This window comes from Rhyacophila brunnea, unplaced genomic scaffold (assembly GCF_057557595.1).
Source record: "Rhyacophila brunnea isolate RB1 unplaced genomic scaffold, BYU_Rbru_1.0 scaffold_17, whole genome shotgun sequence".
Lineage (NCBI taxonomy): Eukaryota > Metazoa > Arthropoda > Insecta > Trichoptera > Rhyacophilidae > Rhyacophila > Rhyacophila brunnea.
In genome coordinates this window covers 4,511,043-4,533,361 of record NW_028232827.1, presented here as the reverse complement: position 1 = coordinate 4,533,361, position 22,319 = coordinate 4,511,043, and the positions used below count along the sequence as shown (strand labels likewise).

The 22,319-nt window shown below is 36.2% G+C and overlaps 1 protein-coding gene across 1 annotated transcript; it reads right to left on the bottom strand.

The window, feature by feature from the left end:
- Positions 1–445: 445 nt before the first annotated feature.
- On the bottom strand, positions 446–18,117 carry LOC147073582 (putative cytochrome P450 6a13). Its single transcript, XM_085944988.1, has 10 exons — positions 18,001–18,117; positions 16,142–16,419; positions 13,597–13,748; positions 12,189–12,315; positions 10,667–10,788; positions 8,753–8,934; positions 5,902–5,972; positions 4,525–4,746; positions 3,264–3,515; positions 446–2,133 (listed from the first exon to the last, which is right to left on the bottom strand). Exons 2-10 carry the CDS (start codon positions 16,392–16,394, stop codon positions 1,964–1,966), a joined length of 1,551 nt encoding a protein of 516 aa, XP_085801114.1. The 5' UTR covers positions 16,395–16,419; positions 18,001–18,117; the 3' UTR covers positions 446–1,963.
- Between the last annotated feature and the right edge of the window lie 4,202 nt (positions 18,118–22,319).

The following is a 22,319-nucleotide window of genomic DNA, read 5'->3' as shown; positions in this document are numbered from 1 at the left end:
CATCATTAGTTGGCCATTCGATATAATTAGCATGTTATTTAATTGTGGTAATTAAAAAGTAATTAAATGCTCCGCGGTGAAGAAGTTAAACACCACAACAGGCCGTGAAGCCCAATAATAGTGGTAAAACTCCCAGGCTTGAGGAATTTACATATTAGATTATGTAAATATATTTTTACCTCACCGGGAATTGAACCCAGAACTCCGAAATGGAAGGCCAGCGCCTTACGCACTACACCACAAGAGCCGCCAAAAGTTATGAAACTAAGATATACTCTAGGTTATTTAGTATTTTTGATTCGACATTATCACCTCCGAAAGGACGGGGCGGGCGTAAGTGCTTGTGCTGGACCCCCCCCCCCCCCGTGATAAAGTTGTTAAGGTTATCGTCTGCTAGCTTCTTTCTCGGAGACATGCGTGTTGATTGACAACGCATATTCAAGATGCAATGGTGTATTTTATTTGATGAAATACATTTACAGTTAGAGTTTACAGTTACAGGCTAGAAATTTCGACGTCTCGTAACCGACCTATGCATGTCTCCATGAATCCGCCTGCTGACGGTTCAGGCCTCATGGCATTGGATCCTCTAAGGATGCCATGCTTTAGGCGGTATCAATATGTTTTTCGTCCAGCAATTCACTATAAATGATTCTCTTTCCTGCATTGATTTAGTGAAGAATTTCAAACATGGCTGCTTTCCCGCCTATGTTTCCCACCCCAAAGCAATGCATGACTTGTCTACTGCTACAAGACATCACTGCTTACAAACACTCGATAATGACGAAATCCACACTACATAAATAAATTAACATGTTCCAATACTAAACCTTTTTTTTGTCTATTATAAAATTTAAATTTTATATTGCTATGAAAATAAAGCTGTGATTATATTATGATTCGCGTCGCGCACTATCACGTGAAGTCACAGTAAGCTGCCGCTACGGGAAAAAGGTGTGTAATATCGTTTTTCTCGGTGTTTAAAATGTTATCAGACTGATGCCCCCTTTTGAACCTTTAAATGAACATTGTCACTTAGCAAAATCTACCGAAATCACCAGAATGACAATGGGGTCACCTCACGCGTACCGCGCTGTATCGACACCTGCATAAATTAATGAACTGTTTTTTACCATTTTCTACATACCTACACATTTTCGATTCTTGTCAAAATCGCGTGTTTTTTGTCTTTAGCGGTTGGCATTATGTACCTATTTTCAATAAGAATGTTGCCTATTATCTATGGTCTGCAGGTTGGGTTCTGTTCAAAATATTATCTATGTATGTAATATCGCAAGTAATTTTAACATATGCACACGTAGAAACTGTTAAAATTAATTGAAATTAGCATGAATAATAATTCAAAATACTAATACATTACAGCTGGCACTCTCCATCATTGAATTTACAGAGACGATTTACAGATCATTCAAAATATTCCTCAAACTGACGAAACCATAGAATTAATTTGAGGCCGTGACAGCGTGACAGTACACGACGTGCATCATAATATAAGCACAGCTTAATTCTCAGCTTAGCTCTTTTACACATGGGATAAACTCCAATCTTGGAAATAAAATGTTTATATTTTGTCATACAAAACAATTGAATGTTTGAATGAATCATTTTTTTAAAAAACATAGGTGATTAGAAAACTGTTCCTATTTCATTTTATAATAATATGTCACTTGTTCTTGAGTAATCTTCAGCACCTCAATGAATTGTATTTGATTTTTGGGCTGTCACCATATTGTGTTCTTCCTCCTTCTTTCCATGACATTTCGGCCTCGTTGCAGAGACCTATCTCAAGATATACTGTAGTAATTTTAGTATACTGTTAGGTATGTGAATGCAAACGCAGCTCTAACAGTTCACGGTTTAGTTTATCTGACAGCAAATATTACTCGGAGTTAAATGCGAGTGATAGTTACAGCCAAAGACTAATTAACTAACACAGATCACTCTAAGTTTTCAATGGTTTCACTTTTAGCCACAATCCGTCTTTTGCTTTGAGCAGAATGGCTCGTCTGTCGTACTCAATAGGAAACTTGGTTTTCTCGCAGGCTACAAGTTTGTAATCCTTGAGAAGGTAAAACATGGCGAACTTTGCTGTCATCATTGCGAATCTTAAACCTGAAAAACAACCAAAAAAATATGGTCACCATAGATTAAGTTACGTTTCGCTTTGCTGTTTAAAGTCTCTTCGCCATAAATAAACAGGTATAAAACAATTTACTTCTTGCTATAATTATTAATGACTAACATACTTTTAGACTTTTAGATGCGCAATGCAAAACTATGTAAACCGAAGTAGCACTTGGCAATATACACCATCCAGAGTTGTTAATTTAGCTCGACTTAGTTAGACGTCACTTGACCGTATATTAAATGGTTTCATTCTGGGCCACTGCCTTTTTTCCATAGATTTACTACCTGGTATAGGACGTACATTATCTATGGATACTATACGCAACGCAATCTATGTTGCCGATATTGACCTCCTAAAGATAGATGGCTATCATATGGACGTACGCTTCTAAGTATGGCTCTGCATTGGTTCTGTATCATCTTCTCAGGTCATTATGGTCTTGTCAAAGATAAAACTCATCAAAAACCAATATGTTCAAATGTTGTCAATCAAAAAATATGTAATAAAAATGAATGTTAAAACCAATCACTTATGCTTGCAACACAAAAAATAGTTAATCACAAATATGCAATTGTGGATTTTTGAAAATAGTCACCAGCGCATCTATTCTATACACAAGACTGCTTTCGGCTGCTATGGCAGCTATCTAGGGTAGCTTTGTATCGAAGTATTAGCACTCATTGTAAAAATTACAATAAGTTAGCCGTCTAAACAGTCAAAACTGTCTATCTCGCTGTAAAATTTAGCATAGCCAAAAGAGGTGCTGTTAAAACATATCACTTATTGTAACAATTACAACTAATTTCTTTTATTGTGTTAACTGTCAATTCATGGTGGAACTGCATTGTATTGTTGTTTGATTTAATAAAACGCAAAAAAAAATTGTATTAAGTAATTATTAAAGTGGAATAAGTACTAAAAAAAATTTTTGCATTTTATTAAATCAAACAACAATTACAACTAACTTATTGTTTTTGTTACAATAAGTGCTATTACTTCGATACAAACCTACCCTGGATAGCTGCCGTAGCGGACGAAAGCAGTCTTGTATATAGAATACATGCGCTGATACAATTATGTAAATATTTCACAAAAGTAAGACGCATAAAATTACCAATGCAATTCCTCGGTCCCATACCAAACGGCAGGAAAAGCTGATTCGGTCTCTTCGCTTTTTCTTCAGGAGAGAACCTCTCAGGATTGAAAACTTCAGGATCCGGATAAAATTCAGGATCATGCATGACTCCCGCTATAGGTATCACTGCCACTTCGCCCACTTTCATGTTCACGTTTGTTCCGGGGATTGTGTACGGCTTTGTGCAAACCCTCTCGACTTTCGAGACGGGAGGGTACATACGGAGAGTTTCTGGAAAGATATTTTGCATGGTTTATAAAGTTAATTAGATAGTAAATTCTACTGAAAGGTAGTCAACAAAATGGGTGATGGTTCGACGATGACTTTAGCGTATTGTGGGTGTTTTTGTGTTTTTTAATTTTCAAATCAGCTGATTTCACTCTACCAACAAACTTGCTATACCACACGTCAAACAGTTTCACTTCAAAAAGTCGGCATGATTAATTTTATTTTATTATTACCGAACTTGAATCCATATTATTTTGACTTTTCAATAGGTACCCATAAAGCAGTGGTGCACAAACACGGCCCGAAATGGCATTTGTTGCGGCCCAAAATAACAAGTACTTAATTCATTACCAAATTTTTCATTGAATATGATAAAAATCTGTGTTCGATATGTGAACAAATTATGCAGTAGCAATGGTATATAATCTGAATCTTCACTGATAGAAAACTTAATGCTATTTTTTATTATTTAATATGGTCTTAACAGAAAAAATTCAGTTTGATTATGAAACATTTGTTTGTGTACATGTGTATGTATAGTGCGTGTATAAAGTTCTTTATGGTACTTTTATTGTTTTCTAACAAATCAATCGTGCCTGAACTAATTTTCTCCCCATTTATTTATAATGGCAGTAAACATTAACAAACGAAGAAGGATCGAAGAAGAAAATAGAACTTTTCAAGAACAATGGATGGACAAGTACTATTTCATTGAATATAAAAAAAATGTATATCTCATCTAGTATAATATATCATTATTTTTCAACACTTTTACCCCTTTGCGGCCTGTGAAAAATTAGAAAATGGATAAATTGGCCCTTCTTTCAAAAAGCTTGTTCACCACTGACATAAAGACACCAAAGTGGGTACCCGGTAAAATTTATTTTGTGTACAATTCAAACTATTTTAGACGGATGTAAGAAATTAGCCATGTGGTCAGTAAATTAATGCAAAACGGGTGTAAATGATGAAGATGATGAGAAAATACAATACTATCACTTGACAAACTCACCCATTAGCACTTTTTCTAGAAGCGGTATCTCGCTAACGGAATCATACGTGCAATGTCCGCCATTTTTGGCAGCGACATCTAATATTTCTTCCCGAAGTTTGTCCTGAATATCCTGACGCTGAACAAGAGCCGCGCACGCGAAGCTCAGCAGGGTACTGGACGTTTCGAAACCGGCAAACAGAAACAGTATTGCCTGCGCTTGGATGACTTCATCTTTCATAACTGTTAATAACGAAAGAAATAACATTGTTCTCAAAGACAGTTAGTTATTAATAGTATTGAAAAAGGATACTTGATAGAATGTTAATTTAAATTCTAATCAATCTAAGTTTTATACCTACTATTCCATTTGATTTGTTTTTAGCAACCTGGGTTTCGAATTTAGAACTAGCTCATCACAGTATAAAAAGTATTGAATGATATATCAAAAAATGTTAGCATGCGGCGCCGTGGATAACTTATACTGGCGGATATATAGTGAAAATCAATGGTGAAGGGTGGAGGTAGGCTGCGGAGATATGACACATAAATAGTTCACACTAAACTTTGTTAGTCACACTTTTCCGTTTTCATTGAACTAAGAATACAATTAATTACAGATGGTATTGGTTAGTTTTTAAAATTCAATTATACCCTGCCTAAAGTAAACCATAATTTTGTATATCTTGGTTTATGTAAATAAAAGACAAGGAGAGGCTCATCACCTTGGAGGTTTCTATAATTCGTCACACTATTTTTTTTATATTCTTATAAAATAAAAAAATAGTTAATTAAACTATTAGCAAGTTCAAGTAAGTTAAGTTACAACAAAAAGATCTTGGAGTGATCCGTGACGTCGGTTAGTAATAATTAAAGTAATTACTTAATATCTACTTTGATTTAAAGTATAAAAGCCGATCGCCAATAGTAACTCAATTTGAAAAGCGCTTCGGAAAGTATTGTAAGTATATTAGTTAAAATTAGATAGGATACTTATAGCATTGTGGTCAATGTAGGTGGGCGCGAAACCTGACAGATGCAGATTCGATCCAGCTGGGTGTCGTATTTTTTTTTTTTTTTGGTTATATATTTTCAAAATTATGTATGTTCAATTAATTATACATTAATTTTGTTGGTACAATAAAACCTCGTTTATCCGGATTTATCACTATCCGAACTATATTCATCTCCGATTTTTCCGGGTAATCAAGGCTTTGTTGAGGGTTTTATTAAACTATGAAGACTAATATAAACACATCGATAATATTTAATAAAACAATTTCGACAAAATTGTCACATCACAGGTTTTAACAAGTCAATGTCGATAATATGTCACTTGTATCGCTTTAGTCCTTAGTCTTTTTATTAATAATCTATTAATAATTGGAGTAAGTATACCTTTATCCTCTACATTTTCATTTATTTCTTTCTGCGCAGTGTCTACCATCAGTTGCATGAAGTCATTTCGCCTGAAACAAAATACGATGACGTTAAAATACTGTTTTTTTAAATTAAAATAAAGCGCCCAAGAGTTTCTCATCAAATGTAAAGTGAAGTGTGATGTGGGCCTGGCGAGGCACCACATACCAGTAGCGAGGGGTAGAAGTAGGCTGTTAAGATTCAACAGTGCACACTAAACTTTGTCAGTCATACTTATTTGTTTTTATTGAACAAAGAATACAATTTGCAGATGGTGCCGGTTAGTTTTTAAAATTCAATTAAACCATGCCTAACCAAACCATAATAGTTTAGGTATAATAAACCGACAAAAATAGTGCATACTTTTTCAGTTATTTTTTTTTAATTCATTAAGCCCTGCCTAAACCAAACCATAATCGATATAAAAATATTCTTCTATCTATAACATTATGTAAGGTTTAATGGTATAATTTTACATATTTTATGGATAAATGAAAATTTTTGATTATCATCTACTATGGCTTGGATTATGCAAGATTTAATTGAATTTTAAAAACTATTTACACATTGTAGTCTTAGTTCAATGAAAACGAATACCTTTGACTGCCAAAGTTTAGTGTGCACTATTTACATCAGATTTTAACAACCTACCTCCACCCTTCGCCACTGCCACATATTACTGGTGCCTCAAAGCATCCTAGAACAGTGGTCCCCAACCTTTTTATCGCCGCGGACCGGTCAACGTTTGATAATTTTACCGCGGCACGCTGATGGGGGGACGTTGATTGTTTATATATTTTTAGATTGTTTTGATTTAATCATTTTAATTTAATTATATTAAAACATGCCTTTAAAATAAAATATAGTTACTTACACAAAAAAAATGAATATAAAGTGATTTAACATTTTAACTCACTAGAACGATAAATCAATGAGAACCCTGAGCTTGTTTCTTTGCAACGAGACAGTTCCATATGGCGGTAATAGGAGACAATGACACCGGAAGTGTGTTGCTTATGTCCAGTTTATTCCGTTGTTTTGTTTTGGTTGCTGTCATTGCAGAAAACCCCGCTTCACACATATAGGATGTCGGAAATGGCAATAGGGATTTAATTGCTGTAGTGGCAATCTCAGGGTATTCCGCAATGACTTTGCGCCATTGACGCCGGCTGTTGTTGTCTCGAACGTAATTTTAAGGCCGCCGTCATTTGCAATCTCCAGAAGTTGATCTTCTTGCACAGACATGCTACTCGTAGATTTGCCTGGTTTGTTGACAAATGGGTCGCGGATCCATTCCTTACCAGTTCGTTGGTCTTTTGTGGTTGGGAAGTACCCGAAGTACGAAGTAACCCAAGAGGAATACACCACAGTAAATAAAATCGAAATAATTGAATGTCTCTTGGGCGGCCCGGTACCATTTGATCCACGGACCGGGGGTTGGGGACCACTGTCCTAGAAGACCCATTAGTTTGTAAAATTTGTTAAATGTCTGTAAGATATTGCCATAATTTATAAAGTAAAATGACTACTGGGTATGTATCACTCTTCAAAAACTAAATTTCAGTCAGAATCAATGCGTACTTAACTTTTGACAGCCATCTGAATCGTACATTTAGATTTTCTACACCATTGTGAAATAGTGCTTATAACTTGTCATACAAAGCAGTTACACATTTGAATCCTGTTTCATGCAGAATTATTTCATTATATGTCACTTGTGTAATGAGATTGCCCGCAGAATCGACTGGCATGGAGTGCATTTGGGTGCCTAAATTGTGCTACCACTGCTCACCTATGCAGTGACGTCCCTAGACAGATTGCCGCCCCTAGGCAGCGCCAAAATACATCCCCATTTTTTTTATCATCCTTTCATGACTCCAATATCTAAGAAATATGTTGTATCGATACATTACAAACAAAATATATACCACTAAATCTAATTTAAATGACATCTCTGCTTCAATAGACAATATTGCGAGTCCACGGTTTCAGATACATTTAAAATACACCCGATAACTTCCAAAACTCGCGAGTAATAGGTATACTTAGTAAAAAATAATTGGATACATTTTAAATTACCTATGTAAGTACCTATCTATAATTCAAATAAAATTTGAAAATTTGCACGTGTTATTGCTACTCATTATGGACGTGACGTCCAAGGACAACGGAAGTAAACTAGACATCGCGAATCCGACAAAGTCCTGTTAAGCCTTTTATGTTAATTAATTAATAAATTTTGGTTCCAACCAGTGAGCTGATTTTTTCAATGGAAAGATATTTTCGCCATTACTAAGTTTAGGTAGGTAGTTGTTTTCTATATATTATAACTAATGATTCTCCTCGATTTGCCGCCCTTCGAGAAACTGCCGCCCCTAAGCGACGCTCAATCTGCCTACCCCTACGGGACGTCACTGCACCTATGAGTGTAAAACTTAGACTCTTAATGTAAAAGAAATCAAAAAATTGTGAGTAGGTAGCACAATGTGACATGAAAAGGTGCATATTGGATTTAACACGGAAAGACCACAAAAGAAACCAATTGATAAGGAAGCAGACAAGGTCACTAAGTATATGAAATGACAATGGGTTGGGCATGTCGCTTGACAAGGACACTGGTACCCAAGAGGCATTAAGCGGTTACAGGGACACTAAACACCGGTTCTTAGAAGAACTCATAAAGTTCGGTGGATGTACGTGGCAGCGAAGAACTAGGGACCGAGAAAAGTGAAGAGAGCTAGGAGCGGCCTTCATCCAGCAGTAGATCGACCCCAGCTAATGATGATGATGACTCACAAAACATAAAACCAACCTGCTGATAAAAATGTACCTCTTTTCCGGAAATTTCTCACGCTCAGTCTTTGTCGAAATGCAGACGTCTCGGAGATGATTCAACGCCACAATGTTTACCCTCCCAAATGGTAAAAAACGCAACAATGATGGACAAAGCAGGAAGAAAAGGAAGAAAACCATGCGGTTGAACAATGGAACTTCCATAAATTTAGCCGCTTCCTAGAATCACAAGACAAAGAGACTATTTTTAATTTTAATTATTCATTATTTAATTACGTGCGATAAAACATTTTTCTAGAGTGTAACCGGCTGATGTATAACAAAAAACCATCACAATTAATTCAAAAACTAAACAACAAAACAACGCCTACTATCAGCCTCAAACCACCAACCTTTCAGTTAATAGCCGAATGCACTGCCCATTACACCGCAGAGCCCTGGCAAGAATGAGAATTGTAGGGTACAATAATAATTACATACTGCTTTGCAAGTATGGTTCTTTTAAATTATTGCCTGATTCAAATGATTTAAGTCAATTTAAATTAGTAAATTGAATGACATATTATTCTTTTCCAGTCAGGACATCATCAACCTCAGTCGGGGTCGATGAAGGCCTCCATTAGCTCCTTCCAATCTTCACAGTCTTTAGTTCTTCTATGAGTTTATCAATCCTACAGGTTTTAGAGTGTTCCTGTGGTTATTTAGTGCTCTCGAGTACCACTGTATGACAAAAACCTGACCAACGGTTGCGAACTCGCTGAGTGACATATCCCGATATCCGGCAATTTCATCAGCTTGGTGACTTTAATCACTTTGATAATTACATAAATAATATTATGTAGGTATCAGTGGCGAAGGGTAGTGGTAGGCTGTTAAGATTCGATATAAATAGTGCACACTAAACTTTGTCAGTCATTCATTGAACTAAGAATAAAATTTGCAGATGGTGCTGGTTAGCTTTTAAAATTCAATTAAACTCTGCCGAAACCAAAACAATATTATATTTTAGGTATGCTATGGGCGATCCGACAAAAATAGTGCGCATTTTTTCTTCTTCTTCTTCTTTCACCCTGTCACGTCCCAACATTGGGGCATAGGGCAAGCACAAGTTGGCGCCACTTCCCTCGGTCCATCGCCAACTCCTGTGCCTCCCGCCATGTCAGACCTGCAGCACGTAGGTCGCCTTTGTAGCATCGCTGCAGGGTGAGGGAGGGCCGGCCACGGCGACGGAACCCTTGAGGCAGTGCCACAAGGGTACGAAGTGCCGCACTCTTTGGCGGCATCCGGAATACATGTCCCAGCCACGTAATTCGTCTCTTCGTGATAACTTCAATCACCGAAGGCTGTTGTGTCTGCTCACGAACTCGGGTGTTTGTAACGCGGTCGTACCAATGTACCCCTAAGATTCTGCGGAGACATCGATTCTCAAAGCTCAAAGGCCGAGACTCTTGAAGCTTAGTAAGATGCCATGTCTCACAGCCATACAGGAGCACAGGTAGCACGCACGCGTTAAACAAACGACATTTGGTCCTCACAGAATACAGCCTTGACCTCCTTGCGACTCCAAGTTGGTTGAACGCAGAGCCCGCCACACCCATGCTGATTCCAAGCTCACTAGAAATACCACCATCATCGGCAACCGTGGCACCCAAGAATTTGAATCTGGACACCAGCTCGACGGGCAGACCAGAAACCCGCAGAGGAGTGTCAGCGTCGATGCAAGCAGCACTGCACATGGAGCGCAGTCATACTTAATTGTTTTCGTTGAATATAAATAAAATGCTATTAAACCCTGCCTAAATCAAACCATATAAGATAAAAAATAACAATGAAAACAAAAAATATGTTTGACTGGCAAAATTTAGTGCACTATTTATGTTGAATCTTCACAGCCTATCTCCATCCTTCGCCACTGGTAAGTATTATAGTTATAATAAATATGAATAATAACCTTCACAAATGTGGCATTTGGATCCTTTAGTGATGAACAATCAAGCCCAAATGCACAACTTCCGATTACTTCCAAGGTATATCTTCCAATGAATTCCTTCATTTCAATCGCTTCATCAATATCTGAAATGAAAAATATTAAGATGATTGAGAACCTGGGTGGTAGTGGGCCTAAGTTAAATGGGACGTTCTGCTGGAACAATGTTTTTAGAATTCTCGATTCCATCTTTCCACCAATGAATACATGTATCTATAAACGTCAAAATATAAAAACGAACAAATTTACTCCCAGACATCTGAAATGTGCAACCTGTTCTATCAGTAATGCTCTTCAAAACATTAAACATCCCTTCATAAGAGTGCCTGCGCAGTAGAATAACAGACCAATTTTCACAACCAGTGAAATAGCATCATACGATGACAACAACGCGTCTCGCTTACACTTGAAGAATGAGATTCACGAGACAGTCAACACTTTTACGTACGTGGGTATTCTGCGAAAAAGCACTAAGTCAAAATTTTGCTGATTTGACTTAATGATGAGGTAATCTTATTAAGAGTACGCTCTATAGTCTACAAATCATATTAGTCATATAGTTATATCTATAAAACTGGCGAAGATAATTTATGTTATAAGTCAAAAAGACATACATCTATTCAGAGAAAAAGCACTAAATGGACTTAGTGCATTTGATTCTCTTATTCTCAGGCTATATTCACAAATGATGAATTATGAATCCCGGGATCGATAAACATAATCCTGAAACTTTCGGGATTTATTTTTTATCAATTTTTATGGAAAATAAAATAAAAAAGAAAAAATACTTTTAATAACAAATAACTACATTAGAAATAAACTGAGTTTGAATGAAGTTTGATTTATACCCATGTGTAAGTTTCCGATTCATTTTATTTTTCACATAAATTTATAAAAATGAGAAAGATTGGAAAAAAACAATGCTTCGCACTATTAAAAAAATAATTCCACCATGATCTCATACGTATTACGGCAGTTTCATATTTGGCTTTCTAATTAGATTTATGAAGCGGAAAAGCCATAAGTACACCATTATTTGCTTACTATTTTAAATCTCGCTAACCCATTCATTAAGTCTTCACTATCAGAAACAGCAATCTCATATTAAATTCACATTATTATTTATATTACAATATTATTTACTCCATTAAACTTACGTATTTCCAAGATTGAACGTATACAATATTAACAATAAATGTTTTAAATAGTATAAATTATACTAGATTTATTTTTGACCGATTTTATCAATGTTATTTGTAAATATAAAAATTTTATATTAACAATGGAAAAAAATGCCAATCCCGGGATTGTCAAATTGTAATCCCGAAATCCCGGGATCAGAATTTTGGCTCGGGATTGGATTCCCTAATGGGTGGGTAAAGAAATTTCCTTATAATCCTATAATTAATATCTCACTCACCATACTTATCAAATTGCCCTAGTATTAACCACACACATTTTCTAAATTAGCACAGAACATACTTACCAGTACGATTCTTGAGGAACTCAGACATTTGCTGTCCACATTGCTGTAGTAGATTTTCCATTCCTCGTAGTTTACCAGAGCTGAACGTTGGTGTCAAAATTGAACGCACACTCTTCCATTCTTTACCCTGACAACAAAAGAAGAAATCTTATTATTTTGTGAAGTCTTTATATCCATTATCCTCGTTTCGGTCGTGGACTGGAGAATAAGAAAATAGGTAACGGTGATTTTGAATAGCCTTCAGGGAAAGTGATGAGTCAGAGGAAGAGAGTCGGCAAGCTGGATCGGTCGAGCGAAGGAGCTTACTGGATATAACATTCACTCTAATTTGACAGAAGCAGTGGATCATGTGGGGTGGAATACCCAACCCTATCAGGGAGATATAATAAAAAGTTGTAACCGGAAACTGTACCTTTAATAACTCTTTGGTTTTTCTTCACCTCACAGCAAATACAAGACAAAAAACACAGAAGATGGCATGGTGAGATCTAAAATTTGTTTAATTCTGGCGGAGTGGAATTTGCTTACATGGCATAATTACATTACATGAATAATAATAATAATAATAATAAATATATAAATACACTACAAAAGCCTAGAGGCCAAATAACAGTAGTGTAGTTTAACAGTAGTGTATTGACTATTTAGTAATAGAAGTGAAACAGTGCCTTACGCACTGCACCGCGAGAGCTGCAGAGACCAACTACGATACTTTTTATTGGTGGCAGTATCGTTGTCAGTGGAGTAATTTTCTCAAATGTTTGCCTTACATTATCTTAACAAGTAGATCAACGGCATTTACATAATTTACATTTCCATTTGAAAACCAACTATGAAGAATCGATTGGTGACAATTTCAAATCGATAATACCAATAAAAAAAGGTTAGTTTTTGGTAAAACAAAACATTTCACCGAGCCTCACATGATGATAAAATGGGCCACCCTCACGCCAATCCCGCTATATCACACTCAGTAGACTCTGCATTATAAGATTTCATTGAATTTTACGTGAGTGACCACTAATACACGCGACGTCGCACCACTCTCTGTGAGCTTTTCACCTGCAGCCCTATGTTGTAACTGGTGATATAAAGTCACCCGACGACATGACGTAATTGTGACGTCAGCCAATACACGCTCGAGGCAAGCCGCCCAACACACACTGCTCACCATATATATTATTACGCTGAAACACCTATTTGTGGATGGGGACAATGAATAACGCCAGCATTTGACTAGCGTTATTTTCTCGAATGCTATTATCACTCCGGTAGTACGTCACAATGATGTCATATGACGTCATGTCGACCGGGCGACTACAACATTCTAGTAAGTTCTAACATAAGGCCCCTGGACTGGAATTAAATAATCAAAAAACAAAAAATTGCTTTTAGTAATATTTCTCACCTTCATATTAATCAGCATTTTTTGTACATAAATAGGATTCTTGGTCAGAAAAGAAAACCTGTCGGTGAAGTAATCAAAATCCTTTATCATGACTGTTTTGATGAGTTCAGGGTCTTTCACTAACAGTGAAGGACGGCGACCTTCAAAATATCCTGGAAACAATTTAAATCAGTCTCGATTATTCATAATATGGGAATTATACAGTCGGCGGACTGATAAGCAGATTTTCAATATTTTGTCAAGACTAAATCAGAAACACATTAGTGTCACATGTCATGCTATTCTTGACCAAAAAATAAATATGCAAACCAAAATTTGAAAAATCATCGACATGGCACAAAATCAAATAACTTCACAGAAATGAATGTTTTTACGACCTGAGACGTGGTTCGAAAAAAAGGTTTAATTCAAATTTATTTGATTGACCACGACTGCAGGCAGCAGTGGCGAAGGGTGGAGGTAGGCTGTAAAGAGCGTACATAACTGAAACGGCAAATAATTTTCAACTGTATGTGGAACGAAATTTCGGCCGCGTTGCCATTCGGAGAGCGATAGTCGACGTGTTTGCTCGTCAATTTGTTTTCTGATGGCGTCGGGGGAATATATTCTTAAATCGTGTAAAGATGACTAAAAAACGTTCCGCATGTACTTGAAAAAGAAAACATGTCAATGAATATACTATTATTATTACGAATATAATAATAAACCTAACATAAAAAGGACGCATGATGAATTTTTATGACAAATTATGTTTCGTTCGGCTCGCGTCATTTGCACAATCCCTGCATCGCCTAGTCACAATTTTTATAGACCACGCCTCAGCTGAGGTATAGCCTTAAGATACGATATAAATAGTGCACACTGAACTTTCTCAATCATACGTATTTGTTTACATGATTACAATGTGCAGAGAGTGTTGGTTAGTTTTTAAAAATCAATCAAACCTTGTCTAAACCAAACGTTTCTAATTCCTGCAATTTACTTTTGAAATATTAGTGTATTTATCCGGAAAGTAATTATGTCTATTGACCATTCGATCGTGGGGTGGATTTTGATCGATGACACCATTGGCCCATAGGAAATGAATCGCGAAAATGTAAATAACGTTTACCTACACTAAGTTGTAATACAATATGATTTCATTGATATTTTGAAGGGAAGCATTAACCAATTCTATTTTTATTTCATTAACCAGCATCCGTGAAAGTTTTTTTCAAATTAATCAAGAGGAACCCCGTGTGACATTGTCATACTACTTGAATCGTATTGCATCACTCACGGCCTGCTGCAGGAATAAGAGAAAGAGAAGATGTAGTCCATTATCGTCGTGCAGTAGGCTCTTTGTACATTAAGAACATAATTTGACAATGAGTGCATTGAGTACCGAAAAGAAGACAATTGAGTATTTCTTTGTGATAGTGAATGACTAAAATTGTGATTATATTATGCTGCATGTCGCATACTATCACGTGACATCACAGTAAGTTGCCGCTACGGCAAAAAAGTGTGTAATGTCGTCTTTCTTGGCGTTTAAAATGTTATCAGACTGATGTCTGATAACATTTTATGATTGATGATTTTAAAAATTATGCTTGTTTTTTTAAATTAATCGTGTGCAATAGCAACACTTTTATACCAGATCTGATGTGGACCATAATGACAATCCTCTTCGGGTATCACTGTCTGTGCGTCAAAGTCGAAACGAATCTCAAGATATATGAAATTCCTGATAATAAATGTGTTTCGGGCCGCACATAAAAGCTTAAAGGGCCGTAGGTTGAGTATCGCTGCTTTAAACGAACATTGCCAGTTAGCAAAATTTGCTGAAATCACCAGGACAACAATGAGGTCACCTCACGTGTATCGCGCTACATCATGAACCTCACTAATTAGTGAACTTTTTTTTCTATTTTCTGCAAGTCTACACATTTTCGACTTAAAATTGCATGTTCTTTGTTTTTAGTGGTTTTTCCGGTGGATATTCTATTACATCATTATCTATGTCTGGTGTTTATTTCTATTATTTATATTCTATGGTCTACTGGTTGGGTTCTGTTCAAAATATTATCTATGAATGGATTATCGCAATTAATTTTAACATACGCACACATAAGAACTGTTAAAATTAATTGAAATTACCATGAATAATGAATAATAATTCAAAATACTAATACATTAGAATTGGCACTCTCCATCATTGAATTTATAGAGATAGTGATCATTCAAAATATTCTGTGGAATGACGAAACCAAAGACTACATTTGTCATTGTACCAGTATGTGACAGCATGTGACGTGATCATAATGTAATCGCAGCATGAGTGTCGTTGCTTTATTTGTAATGCCTCAATGTCCTCTCCGCAGTCAATTACAATATGTCAACTATAATCAGTTTTGATATAGGATCGTAGGTGACGGCTTACTTGAAGTTGGACATGCCCCGGAGTATATCATTAAAACAGTATTTCAATAATTAGGTCATATTTATTTGCTGATGATTGATACAAAAGATTAAATTAATAATGAGATAATAAGGACTGTTTTACCTCCATATGGTAATCCTTCAAAATGCCTGTACACTTTAATAGAAAATTCGTGTAACGATGTTCGAAGAAAAACCCTTTCAATTAGGTTTCCAAATAAAATCGTGGGCTTCATGTAAGGCACCCCCATCTCTCTAAAATGTCCAAACGTACTGGTGTAGTTGTGGTATATCAGGACACCCAGCACTATACATGCAACCATCGTCCAGTTTTGCAGAAGCGCCTGCCATACATAGTCCAGACTTAGAAAATCCATGATTAGTCTTTTTTCTAATATTAATCTAGAAGAATAGGAAACAGTTCAAGCATTGATATACCGCAGTGGCAAAGGGTGGAGGTAGGCTGTTAAGATCCAAAATAAATAGTCCACACTAAACTTTGACAGTCATACGTATTTGTTTTCATTGAACTAAGAGTAATAATTGCAGATGGTGCTGGTTAGTTTTTAAAATTCAATTAAACCCTGCCTAGATCAAAATCATAATAGTTTAGGTATGCTATGATCGATCCGACAAAAATAGTGCACACTTTATAGTCATACTTATTTGTTTTCACTGAATTAAGAATTTATATTACAGATGGTGTCTTTTTTTAAATTCATTAAGCCCTGCCTACCCAAATCGTAATCGATAAAAAATATTCTTCTATCTATTAAAAATCTAATTTTATGTATGGTTTAGATATTTCATAGATAAACAAATATGTTTTGACTCTTATTATGTACTATGGCTTGGATTAGTCAGGCTTAATTGAATTTTAAAAACTAACAAACAACAAACACTATCTGCACATTGAAGTCTTAGTTCAATGAAAACAAATACGTTTGATTGATAAAGTTTAGTGCACACTATTTCCTAGTAGCCACCTCTACCCTTCGTCGCTGATATATTATAAGTATATATGGTTGGGCCCTATATGCTAGCATTGCTAGCCCTCATCCTTTCTTCCCACCTACCCTCGAATCCTTATTTATTATTGTCGCCAGACCAGGACGACAGGCAGTTACGGGTCATGAGTAGACCGTGATTGCAACTTACATTCAGTTACTACAAGACAGCCGAGCGAGTAGCCTTGTTAAAGTTATCGTGCTCTATCTGATACGATACGAACGAGGCCGCGTTAACTACAGAGTGATTCATACAAAATGCATCTGTTTGACCTTCGTTGCACTAAATCTGATACGGTTTGAGCGAACATCGCGTCTATCATCCACCCTGAACTTTCATCATCATTCATCCCAAAACAAAAGTGAAACCGTGAGAGTGACATTCCAAACCGTCCGTTTACCAGTGCGTGAGTGCGTGAACACCGAACCGGCTTCGGCGGGTGTCAGCCCTCTCAACATAAAAGGTCAGTGTCTGGCATCCTGTGTACACCCCCCCCCCCCCAGATCCGTATTCCACAACCACCAGCATCCTCAAATTACAATCCACTGCAAAAGCACCACCAATATATATTATGTGAATTAAGTATTGAAATTTATACCATGAGTATGTAATCTAAGATGGAAGAATAACAAGAAAAAAGAAAAGATATACATTTGAAATTAGGGTATTGTCAATTATAAGTACAAAATTATGTCAGTATTGTATCAAATATTGTATGTAAATGAAGCTGGTGAATAAATTATTGAATGGATTAACGGTGGAGAAATAAATATCATAAATTAAAATAGCGTCGAATAAAGGAATTTCTTGTAAAATTAACATAAAGTACGACGCCGTATTTAGTGGCTTAAAAACCTCCGTGATTGGTGTGAGTGCAGCTTCACTGAACTGTTCCGGGTAGCAGATGATAAGGCCGACCTCCGCTAGGGGATGGCGCAATAAGAAGAAGAAGTAATTGCGTAAAGGTGTACTCACATTTTTACATAGAATTACAATGTGTGTATTCAGAGCCGAAAACAGTATTGAAACTATTACTAAATTCAAAAAGTTATGAGCATAACGATGGTCTGAATTAATACGCATCGTTCCACTAAGCACCTACCTAGGCAATTAGTAATCAAGATAAGAAAATATTACATGCTATTATCACTCACTATTTAAACTAAGGTCACGGTAGGCGAACCTTTTTATGTACGCGTGCCAAAATTTACCAAATATTATTTTTCAACTGTCTGACGTGCCGGGCAGTTTTTCATGAGGAAAAAATAGTTTTTAAAAATCATATTAAAAAAATGGTGGTGTTCTAGATACCACTCACAGAACATAGCACACTTTATCACTTTTTTTTTCAATTACAGCATACATTTCGGTCCACCAATTTTGAAACTGTCTGCCAGAATTACTACTACTAGCTCCACCAAGTTTTTGTTTCTTATTTGGTGCAGCCATTTTTTGTGAGTGGAAATGAAGTTGTTTGTTAATGTATTAATTAGTTTGGTTCTTATCGCACAAATTGACACGAGAAATGCTGATTCTCTCGCTACAATGGTCTCAAGCATCGTAAATCGATCAAAATTACAGGTTCGCGGCGCGGCATCCTCCGCCGCCTGATGAGGTTAGTGTGATAATATTATAATATGTGATGCATAAAGTCTAAGGACTGACCTATGCAATTATATTTTTACATTATACATAATGCTTATTCTTGAAGAGTATTTGCCTGCTATTTTTTATACAATACAGATCTGTCATCTACTATTATTATAGGTATTTATTTTCTCTTCAAACGCGTGCCATGCAAGATCATCTCGCGTGCCATAGGTTCGCCACCCCTGACATAGGTAGAAGAACTTAGAAAGATATCATGGTATCTTGTGTGCATTGAGTAAGACTATAATCCTCGCGTCGGAGGATGTTTCTTTTGGAAATATAATTGCTGAATCATTCGCAGTTGTTATTACACTTCACAATAGATAAATAATACATTAATAACACTATTATCCAGCACACACGCTTTGAGCTTTGTTTATTATAATCGATCAGAGGCAAACTCATAGTATCCATATCGTCGTCCTACTATGCAAACCTTCTATCTGTTTTATATAAATGTTCAGGAGAGAGTTAAAACGTATTATTTATTACATTTCTTTTATAAATATAAAAGTTTTAAATTTATGATACAGTCGAACTTGGTTATTACGATCACGGAAATAGCGAGATCTCAGATGTAATGAGGAAACATTTGTTAACATTTTAGTTTATGATTTTCTCCATACATTTATTCACTTTTATAACAAGCTACTTTTCGGGTATACCGAGAAAAACTGTTAATGTGTCTCTCGTTTAAAAACAACATTTTTGACCCCAAGCCAGTGGCGGCTCGTCCATATGCACTGCGGAACTGCAGCACCCCCAAGCAAATTGAGAAAAATGGAATATTATAATATACATAAATTTATGTATATTATATGAAAATATCAATATTATTTAAGCGTGTATATCCAATAATTTTCATACACCACGGTACTGCAGTACCGTTTTCAAACGAATATGCTCAAATTGGCGCAGGTGGGGTGCGGGAAACGGAGTACGCAGCTGGGAGCTTGATCGGTACTGCAGACCCGACAGTGTATCGCCGTTTCTGCGTTCGTACGTGAGCGAGCGCGTGACAGCGGAGGAAAGAAATATAGCTTTAATGATTTATTAACATTGTTAAAATTTATTTCTGCAAGCAATTTATGCAAAGTTCTTTATTTTAATTACTTATTAATATAATTAATAATTTATATTTAATTTTGATGTTAATAATAAAATATAATCCAAATAAACTTTTTTTTTATTTTTAATCAACCACAGCACCCCCAGATATCTTATCCACGAGCCGCCATTGCCCTAAGCAATAAAATCCGACCGGGCAGTTAACTAAACCGGATTACATTAAATTTATGACACTAGCTAAGTGTCTAAGTACCTAATTGGTGTTTTCGCCGACAACATTGAAAAAGTATCAACGCACATGGTTGAAATTGCAAGTAAAAAATCCAAGGTTTGTTGGTTGTCAGTAGGTACCTACACAAGCACCAGCGGCTCAGCACTTCAATACAATAAACAACTTCTTTTGCAGTTTATGAATGCCATGCTTGTTTCGGGAATTTTTACGATGGTTTCCAGTTTTTTTCATGTTTTATGCTTACATAGAACGTGGCGCGAAAAATGTTATGTAACGAGTAATGCTTATAAGGAGCAAATTCAGTCGGTCCCATTTTCCTCGTAATAACCAAGTTTGACTGTATATCAAAAAAAAGTGAATTTTAAATAATATCGTAGAAAAAACTTTTTTATTTATAAAAGAAATGTATTAGGTAAATAATATGTTTTCATTCTCTCCTGAACATGAACCTAAAACAGACAGAAGGTTTGTATAGTAAGCCGACGATATCAACTTGCTTTTTAAAATATTTTTTACTATTACTATATTTTACCATAACTTTGTATAGATAATAATGAACAGTCTAATTCTAATTAAGGCAGTGATGCATAAAATGGGATTTGATAAATATAACAATTTAAAATATGAAAACACTTTATTAATAAAAATTATTTATAAAATAAACATCATACATAAAATATAAAAGTAGTATAACTCTGCAATAAACTGAAAAAAATAATATTCATGTTGGTCCATGTTGCATAAAAGAATTTATGTAGTTTACCTTGCTTGGCCTGTAAAGGCGTGTCCACACTATGCCGCTGTTAGCCAGCTGGCAAGGCGAATTGGCAAAGCCGAAACGATGTAGACGCGACCGTTGGCACGTACCATTGTGCCAGCGGTGTGCCAACCAAAATCGTTTGAGTGTCGGTCTCTTTCAAAGAAAGCAATGAGAACAGAGAGTGGGGACGTGCAAACTACTGGCCTCACGCCTCCTCAGTGAACATTGTGCAACTAAACTAAATAAATGCCAACACAGATGTAGACGTTTTTACAGCCGCTGGCTTTGCTAATTTGGCATTGCCAACGGCAAACCGCCGCATAGTGTGGACGCAGCTTTAGAGTAACACAGAGTTAACACTCGAGATATACCAGTGGCGAAGGGTAGAGGTAAGCTGTTACATAAATATACACACTAAACTTTGTCAGTCAAACGTATTTATTTTCACTGAGCTAATCTTAAGAGCCCACCTCCACCGCTCGCCACTACGATATACCACGCGCCATATTACCTGCCGAAGATTCAATTTGGATACATAATATTATGTAGCAAATACCTAGTCATTATAATTTATTATAATATGTATTTCTTTCAACACCATTCCTATAAGCAAAAGACACGGCACGCCACTGGTACCTAAAGCATCAATAACATTGCGCTTCTTTATGAGCTGTTTGTTGGCGAATTTAAAAGCGGGCGATTCAGCTACTGCGATTTGATGATTACACACAAAACTTTCCATTCGCTCAGAAGCCACAAGCCAGCGACTATTTTGACAGAACGTAGTTGGTTTTTTTACCGGGAGGTTGCTCGCAGTAGCCCCGCACGCCGGCGTGTAGCGTGTAAAGTTGACCGGCTTTCAACTTTTCTCGGTCGAGTGTTTACAACCTGCTTGTTAGCTTGTTCGATGATTACACTGGGCGACTTTACAGGCAGATTGTAAATTCGCCAACAAACAGCTCGTAAAGAAGCTCAATGTAATTGACGCATAAATATACTCCGACTTCAATATCACCTTACTACCTTGTAAGCTTACGTAAACCAAAATAATTTTATTTTCAGGAAACGGTAAAATTAACATAATTTTTTTTTTAAATGGAATTTAACAAACTTGCAAAATATACAAAATAATACCCCGTTTACACGTGCATGGATTTACTGCTGACAGTATGTATTATTGCGGCCATATCAAGAAAATATACGTGTAAACATGTATTATCCTGCCGTTGCAAGATCGCATGCATAAATCAAAAAAGTTCGGAGGCTTCTGAATTTTCTTGCGACGATGTGCGCCTGCGCAGTAGAACAATAGTGGCGAATCTGCCGGCAAAAAAACGAACTATACCGCAGAGAGGCTTATTTTGGGGTTAACCGATTTTTAAATGATAACAACGCGTCTCTTAAAGAATGAGATTGGAGAAACAGTCAGGACTTCTACGTGTAAACAGTTATTGTCACGATAGTTTAAAATACACACTATTGCTGCCAGTAAATCCATGCACTTGTACAGGCGTTGTAATAATGATTATTAGTATTTATGAGATTTGTAATATTTTCCATTGTATGGTTCAGAAATAAATAGGT

What these genes read in the sequence shown, in the direction of transcription:
- LOC147073582 (XM_085944988.1), bottom strand. Translation starts at nt 16,394, where the DNA reads ATGGATTTTCTAAGTCTGGACTATGTATGGCAGGCGCTTCTGCAAAAC. An exon ending in AAATGCTGATTAATATGAAG is followed by an intron (nt 12,316 to 13,596) that starts GTGAGAAATATT and finishes TTTTGTTGTCAG; the next exon opens with GGTAAAGAATGGAAGAGTGT. An exon ending in CAAATGCCACATTTGTGAAG is followed by an intron (nt 8,935 to 10,666) that starts GTTATTATTCAT and finishes TTGTGATTCTAG; the next exon opens with GAAGCGGCTAAATTTATGGA.